The 21,417-nt window shown below is 39.2% G+C and overlaps 1 protein-coding gene across 3 annotated transcripts in view; it reads right to left on the bottom strand.

Moving 5' to 3' along the window:
- The window catches only part of Naa25 (N-alpha-acetyltransferase 25, NatB auxiliary subunit), a 59,607-nt gene that overhangs the window by 7,462 nt on the left and 30,728 nt on the right, over positions 1-21,417 (bottom strand). For all 3 annotated transcript variants that reach the window (XM_074061027.1, XM_074061028.1, XM_020161118.2), the window contains 11 exons: positions 21,111-21,318; positions 20,258-20,347; positions 16,953-17,133; positions 14,698-14,797; positions 9,583-9,734; positions 8,952-9,077; positions 6,346-6,589; positions 5,531-5,654; positions 4,857-4,922; positions 2,936-3,033; positions 592-702 (listed from right to left, as the gene is read on the bottom strand). In XM_074061027.1, the coding sequence (XP_073917128.1) occupies positions 592-702; positions 2,936-3,033; positions 4,857-4,922; positions 5,531-5,654; positions 6,346-6,589; positions 8,952-9,077; positions 9,583-9,734; positions 14,698-14,797; positions 16,953-17,133; positions 20,258-20,347; positions 21,111-21,318 (1,500 nt within the window). The remainder of the gene's footprint in view (positions 1-591; positions 703-2,935; positions 3,034-4,856; positions 4,923-5,530; positions 5,655-6,345; positions 6,590-8,951; positions 9,078-9,582; positions 9,735-14,697; positions 14,798-16,952; positions 17,134-20,257; positions 20,348-21,110; positions 21,319-21,417) is intronic.

Genomic DNA, 21,417 nt, shown 5'->3' with positions numbered 1-21,417 from the left:
AATGGTAGCAAGACCCTTAAAAAAAGGTTGAGCTAGGTGCCTGTGTCTCATGCTTGTAATCCCACCTGGTCAGGAGGCAGAAATTAGGAGAATCTCAGTTCAAGGACAACCCAGTCAACTAGTTTGAGAGATCCTATCTTGAAAATACCCAACTCAAAAAGGGCTGGTGGAGTTGCTCAAGTGGTAGAGTGCCTACCTAGCAAGCATAAGGCTCTGAGTTCAAACAATAGTACTGCAAAAAAAAAAGAAAGGTTGGAGTGAGGCTCCACTTCCTCACACCTGTAATCCTAGCTATTTGGTAGGTTGAGATATGGAGGATCACAGGTTCAAGACCAGTTTAGAAAAACAGTTCTTAAGACCACCCTTATTTCCAAAATAACCAGAGCAAAATGTACTGGAGGTATGGCTCAAATGACAGAGTGCCTGCTTTGTAAAAGCAAAACCCTGAGTTCAAACTCCAGCCTTATCAAGGGGGAAAAAAAAAAAAAAAAGCTGAGGAAGAAAAAGAATATAGCTAGGATCCTTAGGATCTTAAAACATGCAGAAAAAGAAGCTTGCAGGCAGATTGTACTTGTGTTTTTCTGTTATTACCATGATGATGCTGGTTTCTTTTTTCTTCTTTTTCTTTTTCTGTAAATTTAATTTGTATGGTCGCAAGACACTCTCACAGTAACTGGACACCCAAAGGATAACAGAAATAGTCTGAAAAAAAATTACAAATTCATCAATAAAGATTACACTACAGATAACTATTAGGCCAGGCATTGGAGGCTCACGCCTGCAACCTTAGCTACTTGGGAGGCTGAGATCGAAGGATCATGGTTCGAGGCCAGTCCAGGCAAATAGTTTGAGAGACCCCATCTCCAAAATAATCACAGCAAAATGGACTGGAGGTGTAGCAAAAGTCCAAGTGTGAATCCAGAGTTTGAACCCTACCTAGTTCTGCCAAAAATACCAAGAAAAACACAAAAAGGATGAAGTGTCACAGGAGCTCTCCAGGAGCACAGCTCATCACAGGAGATCAGTCAGAGAAGCAAATATATTGTATACCACTGTATTATGTATAAGATGTTGTATATTGTATTTTATCAGGTGTCTTTGCAGCATCTGTTACAAGGACCATATGGTGAATTTTTTTTTTTAAACTATTGTGATCATATGGTTTTGGTTTCATTCTGTTAATATAGCACATCACATTTATTGACTTGCATAGGTTGAATCAGCCTTGGCCCCAGGAACAAAGTAGAGTGCCTCTTTGCAGGCATACCCCCAAGTTCAAACCCCAATCCCACTAAAAAAGGAAAAAAAAAAAAAAAAAAAAAAAGTAACAGGAAGTTAAAGGCAATGGCTTAAACAAAGAAATTATGACAAGAGTTCCATATAAATCTTTTCACTTTCTCCCCTCATTTCCACTCTCACTGATCTAGGTGGCTCAGTTTGGAATAAGGTCCCCCACAAAAGACTCACATGTTGAAAGCCTGGCCTTCAGCTGGTGCTGCAGAAAGCTGACTGGAGGTAGATGGACTAATTCATTAATGGATTCATAATTTGATGGCATCACAGCAAAGTGATGGAAAGCAGGAGATGGGGCTTGGCTAGAAGAGGTAGGTCACTAGGCATGTGACTGTGAAGGAATGCCTCATCCCAGGCCTTTCCTGCCTCTCTCTGCCTCTGAGGTGCCATGAGGTAGCTGCTCAGCTCATGTGCTGCTTCCACCATTATGTTCAGCTTGCCCACAGCAAGCTGACCATGAACTGAAACCTCTGAAACTGCAAGCCAAAATAAATCTTTCCTCCTTTCAAGTGGTTCTCTCAGGTATTTGTCACAGCAATGAAAAGCCTGACGAACCCATCAGGCCATCGTTTTTTCAGGATAGCCTAATCCTCATCCTTTCTGCAGATATAAAGCCACCCTCCCCTCCACTCCAGTTTTCTTTCACTTCCCTGTAGAAGTGGGAATCAACAAACATCCTTTCTGCTTACTGAAGAATCCAAAGGTTCTTTATAATATAGCTCGCTCTAAATACTTCACCAACCAGGTAAGAAACCCTCTCATCTGAAAACCATACCTTATGTGGGGATCAGGGTATATCCCGCATTGTATGAAATTAGCTGGTCAGTCTTCTCCTATACTACAGTGTGCACATGGCAGTTATTATTCATTCACTCACTAAGCATCTCTTAAGCAGTTGAAGTGTGCCAGTCACCAGAATAAAGGCAGAATAGTTAACTAAACTTTTTTTTTTTAGTATTACTGGGGTTTGAACTCAGGGCCTCATGCTTTCTATGCAAGTACTCTACCACTTGAGCCACACCACCAGCCCTAGAGGCAGAATAGTACTCAAATACATTACAGAAAATAAAAGGAAAGATAACGGATTATGACTGTTTCGGTTCCTCCTCCTCTTTTTATTGCCAGGTATGATGGCTCACACCTGTAATCCCAGCCCTAAGGCTAAGGCTAAGGCCAGAGGATCAGAAATTTGAGGCCAGTCTGGGCTGTATCATTAGACTCTGTCTCCAAAAAAAAAAAAAGAAGAAAAAAAAAGTTTTGTTGTATTAGCCCCTGGACTCCATAATAATGCAGAATCTCAATAATTAGTAAATAACAACAAATAAAAGAATCTTAAGCAATTAACTTAAACTACATGATAAAGAATGGGGAAAACAGCTAGACTTGGAGTAAGTCTGAGGAACATTAGAGAGGAATAAGGCAATTTTAGAATTTTACCTACGTATTTTGAATGAAATCTTCTTGTTATTATGGGAAGGAGCTAGTTTAGAAAATGATTTAAACAGCTTTTCAATGAACAAAAGCAGGGTTGAGGAGGTTAAACTGCAGGTATAAAGTACCTATTATCTGCTCACTTTCGAAAAATGAATCCTACATAACATTAAAGGAAATCATGCTTTTCAGGAAGAGAACAAAAACATACCTCAACAAAGAAGACAAGATTTTCTAGAAGAGTCGGATGTGTTTTCAAGTTACCATCTTTAACTTCTAAGAGATCGCCTTTACATTTACTGAAGACATCTGAAGAAAGAAAAATATTTCATGGCATTACCCACTTATGTTTCAATACTACTTTTAGGAACACAATGTGTAATCTGAGAATAAGCAAATATAAAAACTAAAATCCAGGAAGCTTGTTTTGTTTTTTCATTTCTTCAATGAATCAGAGGATAGTCTAAGCTTATTAAAAAGCCATGTTGCATGTTGGGCTGGGCAGTAGCTCAGTGGGAGAATGCTTATCTGGGTCCCAAGAGTCCCTGGATCCCATTTCCAGTGCAGAGAAAGGGGGAGTTGAGCATGGTGGGACACATCTGTAATCCCACCACTTGGGAGGCTAAGACAGGAGGACTGTAAATTCAAGGCCAGCCTGAACTACACAGGGAACCAGACTTTTTTTTCCCCTGGGAGAGGGGGGCAGTACTGGGGCTTGAACTCAGAGCTTCGTACTTGCTGGCAGGCAATCTACCACTTGAGTCTCTCTGCCAATCCTAAAACCTTGTCTTCCAAAAGCAAAACAAAAGGCCAAGTGGACTATTACTCTATAGTCTTCAAAATACAAAAGCATAAAAAGCATGACTCAGATGGACCTGTGCCACTGTGGACTGAAAGCCCAAGGCGGCATGATAGAAGTGCACCTTCAAAATACCACCACCACCACATCTCATTCCCATGTTCCTGATCACCGTATCAGCATTGAGCTCCCAGGCATTTTTCATCTGAGCAATAAAGGTAAAGACAATTGGCTCCCTGAAAACAAAGACCCTTATAGGTGTAAAATCCATAGCTGCAACTTTTGTCAAAACAATGCCATTCCTAGAAATTTAATTTCCAAGGTAATCATCAAATAAATAACCCAAACACTGTGTCCCCACAGATGAATTTCAGCATTATTATAAATACAAGAAACAACTCAAGTACATTATGTATTCTGATATAGTATATAACTAAATTGGGTAACTGACACAATACTATACAATATTATACATTCTTACCTTAAAAATGACTGAGAGATATTATATAGACATACAAACGTATCCAACAACAACAAAAAGTCAGAAAAGCTTGTGTTATACCTTTTCATGTTAAAAAATCACTACAATATATTTTTACACAGGCATGCATGACTGATTAGGTGGCATCTACAAGTTTTAACTCCAAGTGTTAGGAATCTGGGGAACAGGCCTGGGAGAGGAGGAAAAAGCAGACTCACTTGTACACCAGTTTATCATAAGTATCCTCTATGTTTTTAATTACAACACCGGGCACCGGTGGCTCACACCTATAATCCTGGTTACTTGGGAGGCAGAGATCAGGAAGACCGAAGTTCGAAGCCAGCCTGGGCAAATAGTTCAAGAGACCCTATCTCAAAAATGCCCAACATAAGGAAGGGCTGGCAAAGTGGCTCAAATAGTAGAGTGTCTGCCTAGCAAATGTGAGGCCCTGAGTTCAAACCCCAGTGCCATAAAGAGGAAAAAAAAAAACCCAAAAAAACCCTTAAGAGGCGAAGATGGGAAGGATTGCAGTTCTAGGCCAGCCCAGGCAAAAAGTTAGTGAGACCCCATCTCAACACAGAACCCAGGCATGGTGATATGGTGATATATTCCTGTTTTCCCAGCTATGAGGGAGGCATAGATAGGAGAATTGTGGTCTGAGACTAGCCCCATGCAAAAACATGAGATCTTATCCAGAAAACTAAAGCAAAAATGGGCTGGAGACAAGGCTCAAATTGGTAGAGCATCTGCCTAGCAAGTGTGAGGTCCTAAGTTCAAACTCCAGTACCATCCAAAAGAAGCTACTGCCAGATAACCAGATATAATTCAGAAATTCATCGTAAGACTACTTACCTTTTAATTGTTCTAGTAAAGATTTAAGACTACTCTCTATTCGCTCCTGTAGTTCCACTGTATCCTCTAAAATTGCAAAAAAAAAAGTTTCATTCATGAACCAGGACCATTTTCTCTTAAGACCCTAAACATCTAAATCCCATTACTGAGAGATAAAAACAGAGAAAAAGACAAAGGAAGGCAAAAAGAAATTGAAAAAGGAGAAAAGAAATGGCATTAATTACCTTTCTGCCAAAGAACTACCTAAAATGATCTAGGAGGACGGGAAACCTATGTGTTTCGGGTGCTCTAAGTCTACTAGGGTTGTAAGTACAACAAGCCTTATGAATTTAGAAAAACCAAAAAATACAGTTTTTGGAAAATTTTTGATTCTCCCTGAATTGAAAGCTTCATTTTTAAAATACAATGCAATCTAAAAACCCAGTAATATTTCAACAAATCAAGGATTTCTTCATCTGTTGAATCGGAAAAGTGACATTAAACATGGAAATGACTTAGGTTTCTAAAATAATACTTTGAAAGCTGTCTCTTGTTTAGAAAACTAGACTTTTCCAGAGCAGCTGCCAGCTTACATCTATGCATGTTTCTAATGTGGGAGGTTATAGATATTTTATTGCATTTACTAAGTTTTCAATAACGAAGGTTGAGTAACTACGCACACTGTGTACACTTACCTAAGCCATTGGTATCCAGCTCATAAATATCATTCACAAGATGAAAGGAACTTATCTGGCATTGAGAACAGCCAGAATTAAAGAATCCACTCATTCTGGTTGGTACAGGGCCAAGGAAAGGATACTGGAAAGAAGGAAAATGATATCCTTTAATTCATGCAAAGTAAGAAAACAAAACGCTTATAACTACTAGATAAAACTGGTTTCAAAGCTGGGCCCCAGTGGCTCACACCTATAATCCTAGCTACTCAGGAGGCAAAGACAGGAGGATCATGGTTTGAAGCCAGGCCAGGCAAATAGTTTGCGAGACCCTATCTTGCAAAAACCTTCACAAAAAAGGACTGATAGAGCACCTCAAGGTGTAGACCATGAGTTCAAAGCCCAGTACTACACACAAAAAAAAAGCTGGTTTCAGTATTCAGTCAAAAGCCATTAATTAGCTGAATCATTTTAGTAAAACCAGAATGCCATATTAATTTAACAGGTATTAAAAATTTACCACCACAAAAAGAAAGCTATTTTGTTTTCTTTACTGTCCCTCGTGGCCTGTATTATTCCTCTTTTTCCTCCAGATACCGTAAACTGGGACAAAATGCTGTTTTCCACTACTCAACCAAGTACAAAGTCTTATCTTTTAAATAAAAAAGTCACAGGGCTAGTGGAGTAGCTCAAGTGGTAGGATACTTGCCTAACAAGTGTCAAGCCCTGAGTTCAAAGCCAGGTACCTCCAAACAAACAAACAAACAAACAAACAAAAAAACAGTGCTAAGTACAGGTATTTTGCACCTTCAATGGCAAATGCTTATTGGTGATACCTGAATTTCCTTCTCAGTAAATCGCTTTCCCATCTCCACAGCCACCTCGAGCTGTTGAAGGAGCAAACGCAGAGTATCAATCCGGGACGACACCCCATTCTCAGCAGTCTTCTCCGAGTTCTTTGACTCCACAGGGTGGTTAAGACTCGGAAGTCCACTGATCAGCCTCAACGTTAAGGAACGGATTCTTAACCACATGGTCTCTTCCTCCAAGGAAAGTTTCTTATGTTCTTCAGAAACATCCCTTGAACAGAAACATCCTCAGTCCATCTAACTTATTCAAATCTCTCTACACATACCTCCACCCGTCAAGATAACCTCTGAATGATCCCAGCTTTCATTTACTATCTGAATGCTGGCGGACAAGCCACTTATTTCACTATCAAGAAAACGGGCACAATAACCTATTGAACAGGTCATTTCCTCCTTAAGATTTTTTTTCTTTAATGAATTCAAATGAGAGAAAACTACAAGTTAGAAAGAAAAAGTGCCTTTATAGCAACAAAACACCCACAATATTAGCAAGTTTGTATAGTTACCTTCAGACTTTTGCAATAACAGATGTATAAAAATGGAACTAATAGGCTGGTAAAAGGCGCCTACCTAGCAAGGATGAGGCCCTGAGTTCAAATGTCAGTACACCACCACTAGAAAAAAAAAAAGAAGGCAGCAGCAACTGGGCAGTAGCTCACACCTATAATCCTAGCTACTCAGGAGGCAGAGATCAGGAGGATGGAGGTTCAAAGCCAGCCTGGGCAAATAGTTCACGAGACCCTATCTCAAAAATAACCAACACTAAAAAAGGGCTGGAGGAGTGGCTCAAGTGGTAAGAGCACCTGCCTAGCAAGCACAAGTCCCTGAGTTCAAGTGTCAGTACCACCACCACTAGAAAAAGAAGAGAGAATTTCTACAAAGAGCACTAAATTACTAAGTGACTTCAGTAGTAGAGCACATGGGTTGGCATGTGCAGGACCCTGGATTGAGTCCCAAGCACCACCAAAAAATACATATGTAACAAAAATAATCTTTCTATCACATGAAACAAATTAGCTTGTAGTATTTAAGCTGAATCTTTTAGACATACACCAGGCCTGCAGCCATTATTGTTAGAATGACGTACTTGCAAGGGTGGCAAACTGCATTCCAATCATTACTTAAATGTCAAGAGTGGCTCTTGTGCTAGACCATTTGTATAAACTAGATGATTTATGGTGAAAACCTGCTCCCCTGGGAGTCTGGAATTTTGGTACATGCTGGACACAAAAAACCTTGGTTATGGGGGGAAAGGAGGACTAGAGTGTGGCTCAAGCATTAGAGCACTTGCTTTGCAAGCACAAAGCCCTGAGTTCAAATCCCAGTACCAAAAAAAAACACTTGGGTATTAAATTGGGTATTGAATCCCTACAGGGCTGTGTACATGTATTAAGGCATTTTTTTTCCTACTGCTCCATGTATACCTCTCAGAGGGGGAACAGTGGATATCAGAGCATAGAATTCTCTAGACTGCCTGTAACTTTTCCCTTGCCTGTCATGTATCTTTTCTCTGTAACAAACCTTAGCAGTAAAAGCGAATATATACTAAGTCCCTCGAGTCGTTCTAGTAACACACTAATGTGGTCTACGCACCTACAAGTCACAGTGTTTGCAGAATTACCGCATATTATACATCTCTGCGGGCTTGAGTCTTAATTACCTCAGGTTCTCCTTTCCAAGAAGCAGACATGATAAGTAAAATATGGTATTTGGCATTTTAAGTCAACATACAGATCACTAAACTTCCCTCTAGGAAGGCCACACAAAATTTTACCTCCACAAATACATGACAAGAAACATTTTTCCACACAACTTAGCTGACTACAGTATCAATCTTTCTTGTTAGAAAGAAATAAAATCCTTGGTGCTGTAACATACATTTCTTTGAACAGATTAAACCCTTTGCCTAAGCTGTTTTTTAGTTTTATTCTTTATATTGATTTATCAAGCACTCTCTATATAGATAAGGGGCACTAATATATGAGGAAATTATAGGCTGTTAAAGCACTTGCCTAGCACAAACGGCAGGCCCTGGATTTGATCCAGAGCAATAAATAAATAAATAAATACAATAGAATTTAAAAAAAAAGAAAGGGAGGAGGGGGGTAGTAAGGAGGAAAGGGGAGGGAAGGGGAGGGGAAGAACACACACACACAGAAATTTCACAGATTATTTTTATTTACAGACTTGATATAATGCTAACAAAACCTTTCCCCACCTACTTAAAAATATTTTATATCTTTTATTCCAGAGTTTCTAGGAAATTGTAGCATCTGGATTTAATCCATCTGGAATTCATCCCATACATATTATGAAACAGAGCTAACCTTTTGATTATTCAGCAATCCCAACACAGGGGTGAGATTTATTTTCTTTGTTTTACCTGTATTTTCTGATCCCAATAATAAACATTTCATATTTGTATAAAAAAGATTTCCCTTTGGGGGAGAAATGAACCAAGCCTTGTATGCACATATGAATAATAAAAGAAAAATGAAAAAAAAAAAAAAAAAAAAAAAGATTTCCCCCCTAATTCTTTAGAAATGAACTGCCTGGGGTTAAGTTCCAGTTACCTGTCTTTTGGATCCCAGCTAAAGAAAACATTTAAGTCTCGGTTATCTCGCAAATCCTCCCATGGAATGTCATCTTCTTCTGGCCGAAGATTCATTGACTTTATACTTTCTGCTAAGGTGATAGATCTGTAATATACAGAATTTATTTGTTTATTTCAATAACAAAGCACTTGAGAAAACATGAGCCAGGATTTTGTTTTACTAGAAGGAAAGGAAGAGAAAGAAGAAAGGACTTAGTATTACGAAGGCTCATCTAATGTGAAATAGAGTCAATCACAGGTCATGCAGTCTCCTACACAAGAGAGACTCCCAAAGCCATATCAAACTAAAGTGGACCAGTGCTAGCTCATGAAACCTCTGCTGGTGGGGGAGGAGACCCTTGTGAGCACAATATGGACCAAGGATGGTGACCACGGCTTAGTTAGCACCTACACCGGATGTCAGCTGTAGCTGGCAGAACTCTACCTTTCTCCATGACAAGCTCAAGAAGCTGTTTCTCCCTGTTTCCCCACCTCTCTTCCCCAGACACGTTTCTTCTATCTAAACCTACTAATGACACACATAAGCTCATTAACGACTGAGCAACTGATCTAGTCCCTCAGTTCCTTTTTACCTCTTAGGAAATACTTACATATTTGCTTCAAGTAGAAGGTCTAACAGCATCCGTTCAGTACGGACTTGCGCAAAATGGAGAGAATTATTCAGCCTGTTCCTAAAAGCGATAAACTCTGGGATCTTCTCAAATGCACCATATTTGTAAGCTTGAATAATATATTCTGAGGTCTGAGAAGGAAAGATATCACCTTGGTATAAATACTTCACAGGTCAGGCAACAGAAGCAAAGCCTGGCCAGCCAAAACAACATAATCATGCTAAAATTAAGGCTTTGAATCCAGTCTTTAAAGGTCCTAGTTACCATATAAATATCAGTTTTTAAAAATGATACTGCTCTTCCTTCCTGTACCTAAGCTCAAATGTCTTCTTTATTAATATTACTAATCACAACACCCTGATGGTAGCTACATCCTACCATTTCACAGACCTCTTGGCAGCCATGGCTTTCAATGCAACAGGATAGAGGTTTTGTTATACCACACCAGACAAACATTTAGTCAGTGCCATTCTGGTTCTGAGGGTTTTTATGTTTGTTTTTTTAGAGGTACTAGGGTTTGAACTCAGGGTCTCGTGCTTGCTTGGAAGGTGATGTACCACATGAGCCACACCTCCAACCCTAGCCAGTGCAATTCTGGAAGGGATATTACTCCATGTTTTTCTCCAGCTAAGATAATCTAAGTTTTATACAAAGCTTCCAAAGATGCCAGAACAATTTGGCCACACCCACACCCCAAATAAAATTACTTTCCTTGAGAAAAAAACAGGCTGCCCCTTAATTGTTTCTTTCTGGATATTATAGAAAATACACAGGGCTGATGTGCATTGTCTCAGGATCGAGGACACCAAACAAAAGACCTAGAAAAAGTCATGTCATAATCTAGTCTTAAAAAGAACAAGAACTGAGTTTCTTGTGTATCCAAACTTCCTAAGATCTATTAGGAATTTCCACTGATGAGTAAGTGAAGGGAACACTCACCACCTATGTTTTAATTATAGATTAAAACATGTATACAGATGAAATGTTACAGAACAGGGGCAAGATAAAGAATTCTAAATGGAAATTCTGAAACAATAGAAGAAAATCTCAGGGAAGAACATTTCACAGGACTGTGCCTGTGCCAGCAGGACCAGAAGACAGGAGATCACCCCTTTGGGCCAAGATAGTGTTTAGCGAAAGCTGATGTCTGCCTCCAACAACAATCCTTTCTAGAAAAGCCAGTCTGTTTGCATAGCCTCAGTTCATCAGCTGTGCCCCCATGTACTTATGTCTGAATAATTTGCCCAGTAGGAAAATAGGCCAATAGTCAACAACATACCCTCTGAAACACAGCCTCGCAGGGTTCATTTCAGGCCGCGGGATTGCGCCACGGGCGCTAATTCAACTGCATTCGATGCGGCTTTTAAACCCCCATGGGACACCTCGGCGAGCTGTTTGCCTGCAGTATCTGGAGAGATTAAAGACGGACGGACACAAGAAAATTAAAAAGATTACTTGTGATCCTGCAGGTTTAAAGAAGGACTATCTGAAAAAGCTCAAGTGTAGCTTCTAGTTTGACTGAGGATGAGGCCGGGACACTAACCATCTACAGCTATCCCACAGCCCCTGGGCTTAGAAAACATAGCAAGGTTTATTATCAGTCCTTGCGAGAGGAACTTAAACTTGAAAAAAACTGGGAACATGTGACTCAGCAACTAATCGTATGGGAATGTGATTTTGATAATTCTGAGCAAGTTTACAAATTACAGTCCAAAATAAGCTCTGAATGGTCCATAGAATACGTTAGAAAAATGGTAACAGCGGTACTGGGATTTGAATTCAGGGCCTTGTGCTAGCTAGGCCCAACAAAATTTTTCAGAGAAAAATAAGGGGCAATAAGGAAGGAAGATAGTCTTTAACAAACCAAGAAAGCAGTTGTAGTTCTCTGCTCGTCTGGTTTAGATAGTCCTCCTTAAACACCACAGTAAATACCACTGAGAGCTTACACAAGGGCCTGTTTAAGGGGACAGTCCCCTAAAGGAACTGCAGGCAAAACCAGAAGCCACAGGTAATTTAAAGATTTATGTTGTCCGTACCTACTCATATTTAACCATGAGGCTGCACAGATCCCAAATGGAGTCCTGAAATGAACCCTGGGCACACTAAAAATAAGCGACATACATGGACATCTGACCCTGAACAGTGATTTTCATGAACACCTAAGACAGAGATTTCAATGGGAGATTTTTCAAAGTACAATCAGGTGACTTTTGGAGATACAGAAATATAGCACTGACTGTCGTATTTTAAACAGTCTACTTCAAAGTAAAATGACCTATCTAGAAAGAAGATTCCTATATAGACCTTCCACAGGTAAATATCAATTTCACAGCACAAAGCCACACTAAGAACAATGGATTTACCATTTAAGGAGCAAGGGTTCTTTCAAAGAGCTAATTGGGAAGTGAATACACCAGTCACCCAAAGAAAAAGCATTTAGGGATCCCCAAACTACCAGGAATAAAACATATAGAACATGGACCTTTGGGTTTGCAGGAAGATATTTCTAATACTATGAGAAGAAGGTTGAATGCCATTGCTATGACACCATGGTCATGACCAGCATACTATTCCTTCAGGAGATAGTCCACACCATCGTCTCTATTTCCTTACATGGGGACATAGGGAATCAAGATCAAGATGGATTTTTCTTGCTGTTTTGTGTTTTTCTTTTGCCTCCAGATGATCTACTTTTGTGTGATTAAATAAGTCCCATCATAAATTGCAGAGTCCTAATTCCAAATAACTACAATTCTATAATTTTATCAGACTCTGTCACATGTATTCAGCCTAATCAGTAACATCTGCTACACACAACCATCAGCAAAATATCAAACATGTTTTGCAGCAAGATGAGAAAGAAGGATGGAGAGTTCAAAGCCAGCCTAGACTGTATAGTGTAACGCTCTCTAATTAATTAATTCATTCATTCATAATAGAATCAGAGAGTAGGGTGCCAATAGCTCAATCCTATAATCCTAGCTACTCGAAAGGATCAGGAGGATCACGGTTCAAAGCCAACCTGGGCAAATAGTTCGACAGACCCTATCTTGAAAATACCCTTTTCAAAATAGGGCTGGTAGAGTGGCTCAAGGTGTAGAACCTGAATTCAAGCCCAGTACCACAAAAAGAAAAGAAAAGAAAAAAAATCAAATCCCCTCAAGTTGTTCCTGGTAATCTCCTTTCCATATATTACAATATATTTGTGTTTTCATTTTTGGGTTAATTTTTCATCTAAACAACAATTCTTCACACACAGTATTTATGGAAAGTAAAAAAATTAAAGCCTAATTTTTATTATATAAAATAATGTGACTTCATTGGCCAAATTCTCACAAATAATATGGTTCTTACAGCATTCTATATGACTGAAAACTGGAAGAAAACCAGCCATCAAGATTGAAAGTTTCTCTAATTACTCCCACCACCAAGAAGCTATTTGAGGGAAAAAAATTTTTTTGAAAAGGGTTCTTCAGAGCTGGATGTGGAACACACCTGTGATCCCAGCACTGAGGAGGAGGATCTTGATTTGAGGCCAGCTTGAGCTACACACGGAGATACTGTGTCAATAGTAGCGATGGTGATAATAAATAGTAATTGCATTATATTGTTAATTAGGTAAATAGCGGGTCAGTACCTTCCTTACAAATAAATGAGCCACATAACGAGATTTGAAGAAGTCAATTCTTTCCATTTTGAATAAGTAAAGCTCTTTGAAAACAGCAGAGTGAGCTACTGGCTTCTGGGCTCCCCTACTCTTCTCTAGCTGTAACCTTTCCTTTCTAATAAATCCTACTTAAAAAAAAAAAACAGAAGAAGAAAACAGCAGAGGGCAAGCAGATACTTGAACACACAGTCAAAACTCACAGATTTATGACTCAACAACCCACTCACACCAGGAGATTTTAAAGGCCAATATCGTAGCAATTCCTTGTGGCCTCTACACCAGGCCAGCACCTTCTAAGCAATGTGCTAGGATGCTGATACTCACTTCCCTCTCTCCCTCATCATAAGCTGTGACACAGACAGTAATCACTATGGGCAGGGGGGAGGGCTAAAAACCAACTGAAGGTGCACAGCTCACCATTTAAGCAGAATCAGTGTTGTACCTGCTCAGAGCTCTTGCTTGCTACTGTATCATCTAGGCTGTGTCCTGAAGCTCCTCAGAACAGAATTACCAGAAGCTGAGAACAACAAACCTATAATCCACGTGCAAAAATGCTTCTGCCTGCCTTCTATTTAATAAACCCCTAAAGAACCAGAGGGATGGAAGATAGCCATAACTTTTATAGCTACTACAGGGTATTTAAAAAAAAAAAGAGCTTGCCAAGAAGAACCCCAGATGATAAATTCCTTGCCAAGTTCTTTAGCTGCAAGTAAACCATAAGAATGAAAGGCTATGGGAAGCAATATGATATCTGGCATGGCCAAATTCCAGGCAATGAGTCTTATTAATTATGTGAGAACCAAGTAGACCACCTGAAGACATGCCTTCTCTCCACATTGCATCTTCTGTAGTTTTTGCAAGGTTGTCAGGTGAGAGAGACCACATGCACAGCTTAAGCAAATGCAACCCAAGTTAGCTTACCATAGTGAAAAATATGGTGCAAATCCCATCCCATTAAGGAACAGAGAAACTCTCATTTATTGCCACTTCCAAAAAAAAAACTAAAAAACGAAAAACAACTGACCAGTTTCTTGAATTGAGCTGGTCAACTGTGTAATTCTAAGAAAATTACTTATAATTTTAAGTACACTCACTATGGAGATAACTTCAGAAATAAAGGTGTCCCAGGCTATAAGCTCTTCTGGACTATCTCTTATATCCTTGAAAAAAGTGTCTTGGAGACAGATCTAAGAGGTCTAACACTTCTTAGTCTGTTAGCATTCAGTGTTAAATACAACTTTCCAAGGATTCAGCTAAACACATCCACATTCCAACAAACCCAAGTAACTCTGCCTCTACCTGGCTGCCTAAGGGCACTTGCCAGGAGCGCAGCATGGTGCTCTCAATGCACAGTGTGACATGAGGGACACACTGAATCACGCGCAGTCGGCAGGCAAGACCACAGTGAAACAGGGTTTTTCACTTACATCTTTCTGGTTGGAGTGGAAAAACCTGAGTGCGAAGTTACAGGACTGGGATGCAGCAGCATACTGACCTAGGGATTCGGCGTACCGGGTCAAAAGGTAACTAGATTACAAGGAAAGAAAAAAATGAATAAACACATTATACTTACTTTATATCAAATACTACACTTCCAATTACTATGGCAAAGAAATAGCTAGGCATAATGAAAAAGTAATATACCCTGAAATTGAAATAATCTAATTCACCTAACTGAAAAACCAGCAAAGTTCATTTGGTTTCTATGCCATGCTTTCTTCACACCTTGATGATTAATGGAACATAAAAGATGTAAGAGAATATAATGCTATCTTCCTCAAACTACCACAGGGACAAAGAAAATGCCCTTACATAATCACAGATCAAAGGCAAAACACAAATTCAAATGGATGTCTCAGGTCAACAAATAAAGTACATATATCAACTTCAACTACACAGGAGAAGTAAAGCCAGGCTCCAGGGATTCAGGCCTAGCCACTTGAGAGGCTGAGATCAGGAGGATCGAGATTGGACCAGCCCAGCACAGGAAAATAGTTCTCATGACCCCATCTCCAAAATAACCAAAATAAAATTCAATAAGTAGAGTGGCTGCTTTTGCAAGTGTGAAGCCCCAAGTTCAAACCCCAGTCGCACCAAAATAACATTATTAATAATAATAATAATAATAACAATAGAGGGTGGAGAGGAGTAAAGACTTCAAAACACTGTGTGCTAAGAATATGGCCTGGCATAGGGGCTCACACATATAACCCTAACTACTTGGGAGGCAGAGAACCAGAGGATCACAGTTCAAGACCAGCCCTGGCAAAAAGTTCAAAAGACCCAATCTCAACCAGTAGCTAAGTATGGTGGCCCATGCCTGTCATCACCAGCTACTCAGGTAAGCAAAGATAGAGGATCACAGTTGAGGCCAGTCCAAGGATAAAACAAGACCCTAATTTCAAAAATAACTAGAGCCAAAAACAAGGGCTGACAGCATGGCTCAAGTGGTAGAACACTCAGGGTCTAGCAAGCACAAGACCCTGAGTTCAAATCCCAGCATCAAAAAAACAGAAAGAAAGGTTAAAAAAAAAAAGAAGAAGAAAGGTTCCGAGCCAGGCATGGTGACTCACACTTGTTACCTTAGTTACTTGGAAGGCAGAGATTGGGGGGATCTCGTTGAAGTCTAGCCCAGGCAGAAAGTTATTGAGACCCCCCTCCCTTTTAATCAGTAAGCTGGTTTAAAAAAAAAATCAGTAAGCTGGGGGCATGGTGGTACACATCTGTGATACCAGCTATGCAGGTAGAAGGATCAAAATCTGACACCAACCCTGGGAAAAAACTCGAGACTGTTCCTGAAAAATAAAGCAAAAAAGGTCTGGGGGGTATGGTTCAAGTGGTAGAGCACTCACCTGGCAAGAGTGAAGCTTTCACTTCAAACCCCAGTATTGCCATAAATAAATAAATTAAATAAATATCCAAAGTATATAATGCTGATTGATTGGGGATGCAGCTTAGTGGTGGAGCATGCATGCTTAGCATGCCAAGGCCTTGGGTTCAACCCCAGCACCAAAAATAAACAGTATACAGCTATTAGAAATTGTTTAGGATTGGGCTGGGAGAGTGGCTCAAGTGGTAGAACACCTGCCTAGCAAGCAGGATGCTCTGAGTTCAAACCCCAGTATCCCCCCAAAAAAAAAATTCTTAGGGGAAAGTAACAAAGAGTAAAAGGGATAAATTTGATCAAAATGTATTTTCTAGCCAAGCTGGCACCAGTGGCTCACACCTATAATCCTAGCAGATATCAGAATTGCAGTTCAAAGCCAGCCCCTGTAAAATAGTTTCAGAGATCCTACCTGGAAAACCCCATTACAAAAAAAGGGCTAGGAGTGGCTCAAGCAGTAAGGGTACCTGCCTAGCAAGTGTGAGGCCCTCAGTGGAAACCCCAGTGCCGCCCAAAGAAAACATATTTTATTCATTATGGAAATATGAAACCCTTCTGTACAAGAGTATATAACTTGTTTGTCCTTGGGGAAATCTTTCTTACCATTTTTACATGATGCAAATTTTAAAAATACCACAAAATGCTGAAAGATATAAACTCTTTATGCTTTGCAATGTGTCATGATAGATGATAATTTAATGCCACAAACAACTGTAGTGTTGAAATCTACAAATTGGAATCTTATACCCTGCTCCTGGGAAAGCTTGCTGCTCATTACTCAGAGTATATACTACCAACCCAATGGTGTCGTGCTGGATGTGCTTAGCATCGAGGCTGGAGTAAAGATCCACCACTGGTTCAAATGCACCCAGCATACAGTAGATTCGAACAAGCAGCAATTTGAACTGAGCGTTGGAAGGGCTATGGGTCAATCCTTCTTCCAGCAAAGTCAGTGCCTGCCACACAGCAGTCTCATCCCCTAAAACCAAAATAGATCATTATCCACTGATCTTGACAGCAAAAAAGACTCTTCTAAAAAACAAAAACCCTTTTGATGTCATCACCTCCTTTAACTATTATATGAATGAGTTTAGGTGGCAAAGAACAATTAGAATCAAAATAGGTGGCTGGCTCAGCAGCTCACACCTGTATAAATAACCCTAGCAACTTGGGATCAGAAGGATTGCAGTTCAAGGCCAGCCCAGGCAAAAAAGTTCTCAAGCTCCCACGTCAACCAACAAACTGGGCAGGACAGCATTGCACCTCTTGTCCCAACTTCAGCAGGAAGCATAACTAGGAGGATCATGGTCCAAGTCAGCCCAGTCAAAAAGAGAGACTATTAAAAAATAACCAAGGCAAAAAAAGAGTTGGGGGTGTGGCTTAAGCAGTAGAGCACCTGCTAACAAGTGCACAGCCCTAAGTTCAAACCCCAGTATCACCAAAAAAAAAAAACAACAAGAAAAGGAAAGAGAATTGTCCTTAAGTAGTTATGCCAATTCTTAAATATGCCCTTTGCAAAAGTAATTTGGAATTTAAGTGGCCAGTTATCTTGGGAAGAAATTAAGACAATCACACAAACTTAAATTCTGGGAAGACACAGACTTGGAAGGAGAACCAGAGCCTACCAGCCTTCCCACTACATGATTTTCTCTGTGAGACCCCAGAAAGATATTTTCCAGACATTATTTTTCTTCCATATGAAACTCTACTAACAGATGTCACATGATACTTCTTAAGAAATGCTGATTAATAATAAAACAAGGGCATGGAAATATCACAAGGAAACATTTTTCCTTTTGCCTACCAAATGTCAATAATCTTAAAGATTAAGTTATTTGTCATTTAAGATCAATCTCAAGAAAAAACAAACTGAGCCTGGTAGTACACATCTATAATCCCAACTCTTGGAAGGTAACGGCAGGAGGATCATAAGTTTGAGACCAGCCCGGGCTACATAGTGACACCTGGTCACTAAGAAAATGAAGAAGAAAGGAGAAACAAACAAACAAAAACTACTAAGAAATGCAGACAAAGCTTTATGTACAAAAATATAATGATGGAAGGATGACTAAGAAAATTATGATAACATCCAGACTGTCAATTGACAATGATGATGACTTTTTCATTACAAAGGAAAAATATTTGCACAATAAAGTTCAGCAAAAATACAGGGAGAAAATTTAAATTATTATGAAGAGTTGAACACAAGTAATAAAATATTCAAGAAAAAATGCAAACGAATACCTGTGAGATCTGGATAGGTGACATTTTAAATTGTTTTCAAAATTTTTACAAGCTGCTTTTAAAGTCATTACACACAGCTAAAATAAAAGCTCTACGCATTAAAATTTTAAGGTTAATAGTCTATATTTTCCCAAAAGAAAAACAGCAGGACATAACCAAAAACTGGGGGCTTTAAGTAAGTATCATACATAATCTATCCCCTATGCAAACTCCTCATAATCTACCCAAACTAATGTTATAATTTCAATTTATTTCCTCTTTACTTTTCCAAAGTAGAGATCATAACATACATCCAATTTGGTGTTTGGTTAAGTGTTTTCCCATGTTAGAACTTGGAACTCACAGCCATAATTTTATTTAATTTGAACCCTAATTGAGGGTTGCATGTGTGGCCTAACCCCTGCAAGGTACTGGGTTCAAACTCCAGTACCACTTAAAAAAAAAAAAAGCTTAAGTTGAGTAGATGAAATAGGTGGGCAGTTATAGGGATTACATAACTATAAGAAGTGCTATCTAAGGATAACTGGTATAAAAAAACAAAACAAAAAACTAACTTAGGAAAAGGACCTCTTTAAAATAGAATCAAAATCTCAGAAGAGGGATTGGAGGCATGCTTCAAACTGTAGCGCATCTGTTTTGTGAGCGCCTGCTTTGCAAGTGTGAAGCTCTGAGTTCAAACACCAGGCCCACCAAAAAATAAAACAAAGAAAAAAGAAGTTTCAGGGCTGAGGGAATGGCTCAAGTGGTAGAGTGCCTGCTTACCTGCTTAGCAAGTACAAGGCCTAGTGTTAAACCCCAGTACAACCAAAAACAACCAAAAAAAAAAAAAAAGCAAAAAACAGGATTTAAATTTAATTACACTTCTCTTTGAACTATTAAGCCAAATATGGAGATATTATTTTATTTTTTAAAATTTAGGCATATGTGTACAACTCTGTAAATTCTTCACAAACTGCATCAAAGTCCTGAGGCCTTTCAGGATATAAATTCCCTAATTAAATTTTATCATAAAACAAAGCGATATCCTTCACTTCCATTTTACCTTTCTAATATAATCATCATAAATGCTTTTTTTGCAAAAATATTAGAGAGCACTGACAATTCCTAGAGCACTCTCCTCAAACCTTTCACATTCCAACTAATCTCTACTAGCATGCTTTATTGTTTGGCTTCAGTATAACTCAGTGGTAAACAAGGCCCTGTATTTGATCCTCGGCAGCACTAAACATATATATAAGACACACAGTTCCTGCCAAATCCACCCTTAATATTAAATGACTATGCCTATAACTGGAGGACTTCAACATTATTTTCACTGACTTCAAAAAACCTGAATCCTTACAAGATTGACAATTTCATTTTTAGATAGTTCTCAATGTATTTGGTTTGAATTGCCAAGACTTTCAGACAACTTACCTAATTGACCTAACTTCTTTTGCTCTGTTCTACATTTCCTTCATCTATAAATAACTGTAGTGTTAACAGGCTTAAATTAGTTAATTTGTGAAAAGTGCTTTTAAGCCAGTGGCCCATGCCTGTAATCCTAGCTACTTAGGAGGCAGAGATCAGGAGGATCAAGGTTCCAGCCTAGTCCAGTTTGATAGACCCCATCTCCCTGATTATAGGGAGAAGGATAAACTGAGTTATTGAATTCTTAAAAATCTCCCATAAAGCAAAAGTATGGACTATATAATCAGTCTAAAGAAAAGAATATAAGTGTACATAATTAATAAAAAACAAAAGAGTATAGGGTTGAGGCTGTAACTCAGCAGTAGAGCTCTCGCACAGTGCAAGCAAGGGTCTCGGTTCAACTTCCAGAAAAATAAAAGCTGAGTAAACATTAGGTTACTAAGACTCACCTGTTTCTCTCCATATATCAATAAGCACATGAACAGCAAGGAGACAGTAATAGTCGGAAAACTGCAATTCTGTTTTCAAACAGGATTTCCCTATGGGGAAAAAAAAACACATCTATTTTTAACATTTGTTCAACTCTTACTGACCCAAAGGAAACAAAAATGAGAACAGGCAGAGTTCCATAAGAAAACACGCCATGAGGACTGGTGATGCAGAGCCCTTGCCTAGCATGCACAAGGCCCGGGCTCAATCCCAAGCACCACACACAAAACAAAGAAAAATATATGCCATGAACCAAAGGCATGAAAAGAAGGCAAGACCACACTAAGCTGGAACAGAAAGAAGGATTCCATAGCATGGAAAATATCCACAATGATCCCAAAGAGAAAGGTTCAGAAGGAGGTTTTGGTGAAAAACCAAGGCGCTTGTATAACTATATCAATATCAATACTCCTTACTTCACCTAATTTTTTAATACAGTTAGAGAAACACTGACAGCTTCTAGTCACACAATTTTTATTTTGGTTACATATATCTAGCAATATCCTGACCCATCTGCCAATCACCTATTTAATATCCCTTTGGTTCACTTAGTCTACATATAGAGACAGTATTAAAGTTTACAGTCCAAAAACTATACAATTCACATAGCCCATGTAACAGAGCTAATCCATCAAATCGGGAAGAACGTGGGTAACTAGAAGCAACTGTAATCATATATGACTCCAATCTTAAAAACTTTTGCACCGTATTACTTGGATGGTCTTCCCACTTAATAAACCACCCTCCTTAACAAGCATGTTAAACAGGGTGCTGCTGTCTAAGTCTTTGCAGGTCAGGAGAAAGGCTGCTCACCAAATTCCAGGCCGTGCTGGTACCTTAGCATCAGCTCTCTAACCACACTCAGCTTCTGACTTTTATCCATGGTGTGGTATAAGCCCAGTAGCCTTGTCAGCTGCACAACACACAAATGTTGCTGCAGAGCTCGAATGTCAGCGGGCAGTGCAAGCTTATCCTCTGTTGGTGTCGACAAAGGAACAACTCCAAGTAACAGATTAATAAACTGCAAGGACAGGAAAAAAGGAACATGTCTCAAAAGTAAAGTAGGACTCAGGAGGCCACAACTAACAGAAACTGAAAATATCTAGAAAAAGACATCAGG

The sequence above is a fragment of the Castor canadensis genome, chromosome 18 (genome assembly GCF_047511655.1).
Source record: "Castor canadensis chromosome 18, mCasCan1.hap1v2, whole genome shotgun sequence".
Classification (NCBI taxonomy): Eukaryota; Metazoa; Chordata; class Mammalia; order Rodentia; family Castoridae; genus Castor; species Castor canadensis.
This window is presented reverse-complemented; position numbering and strand designations above follow the sequence as displayed.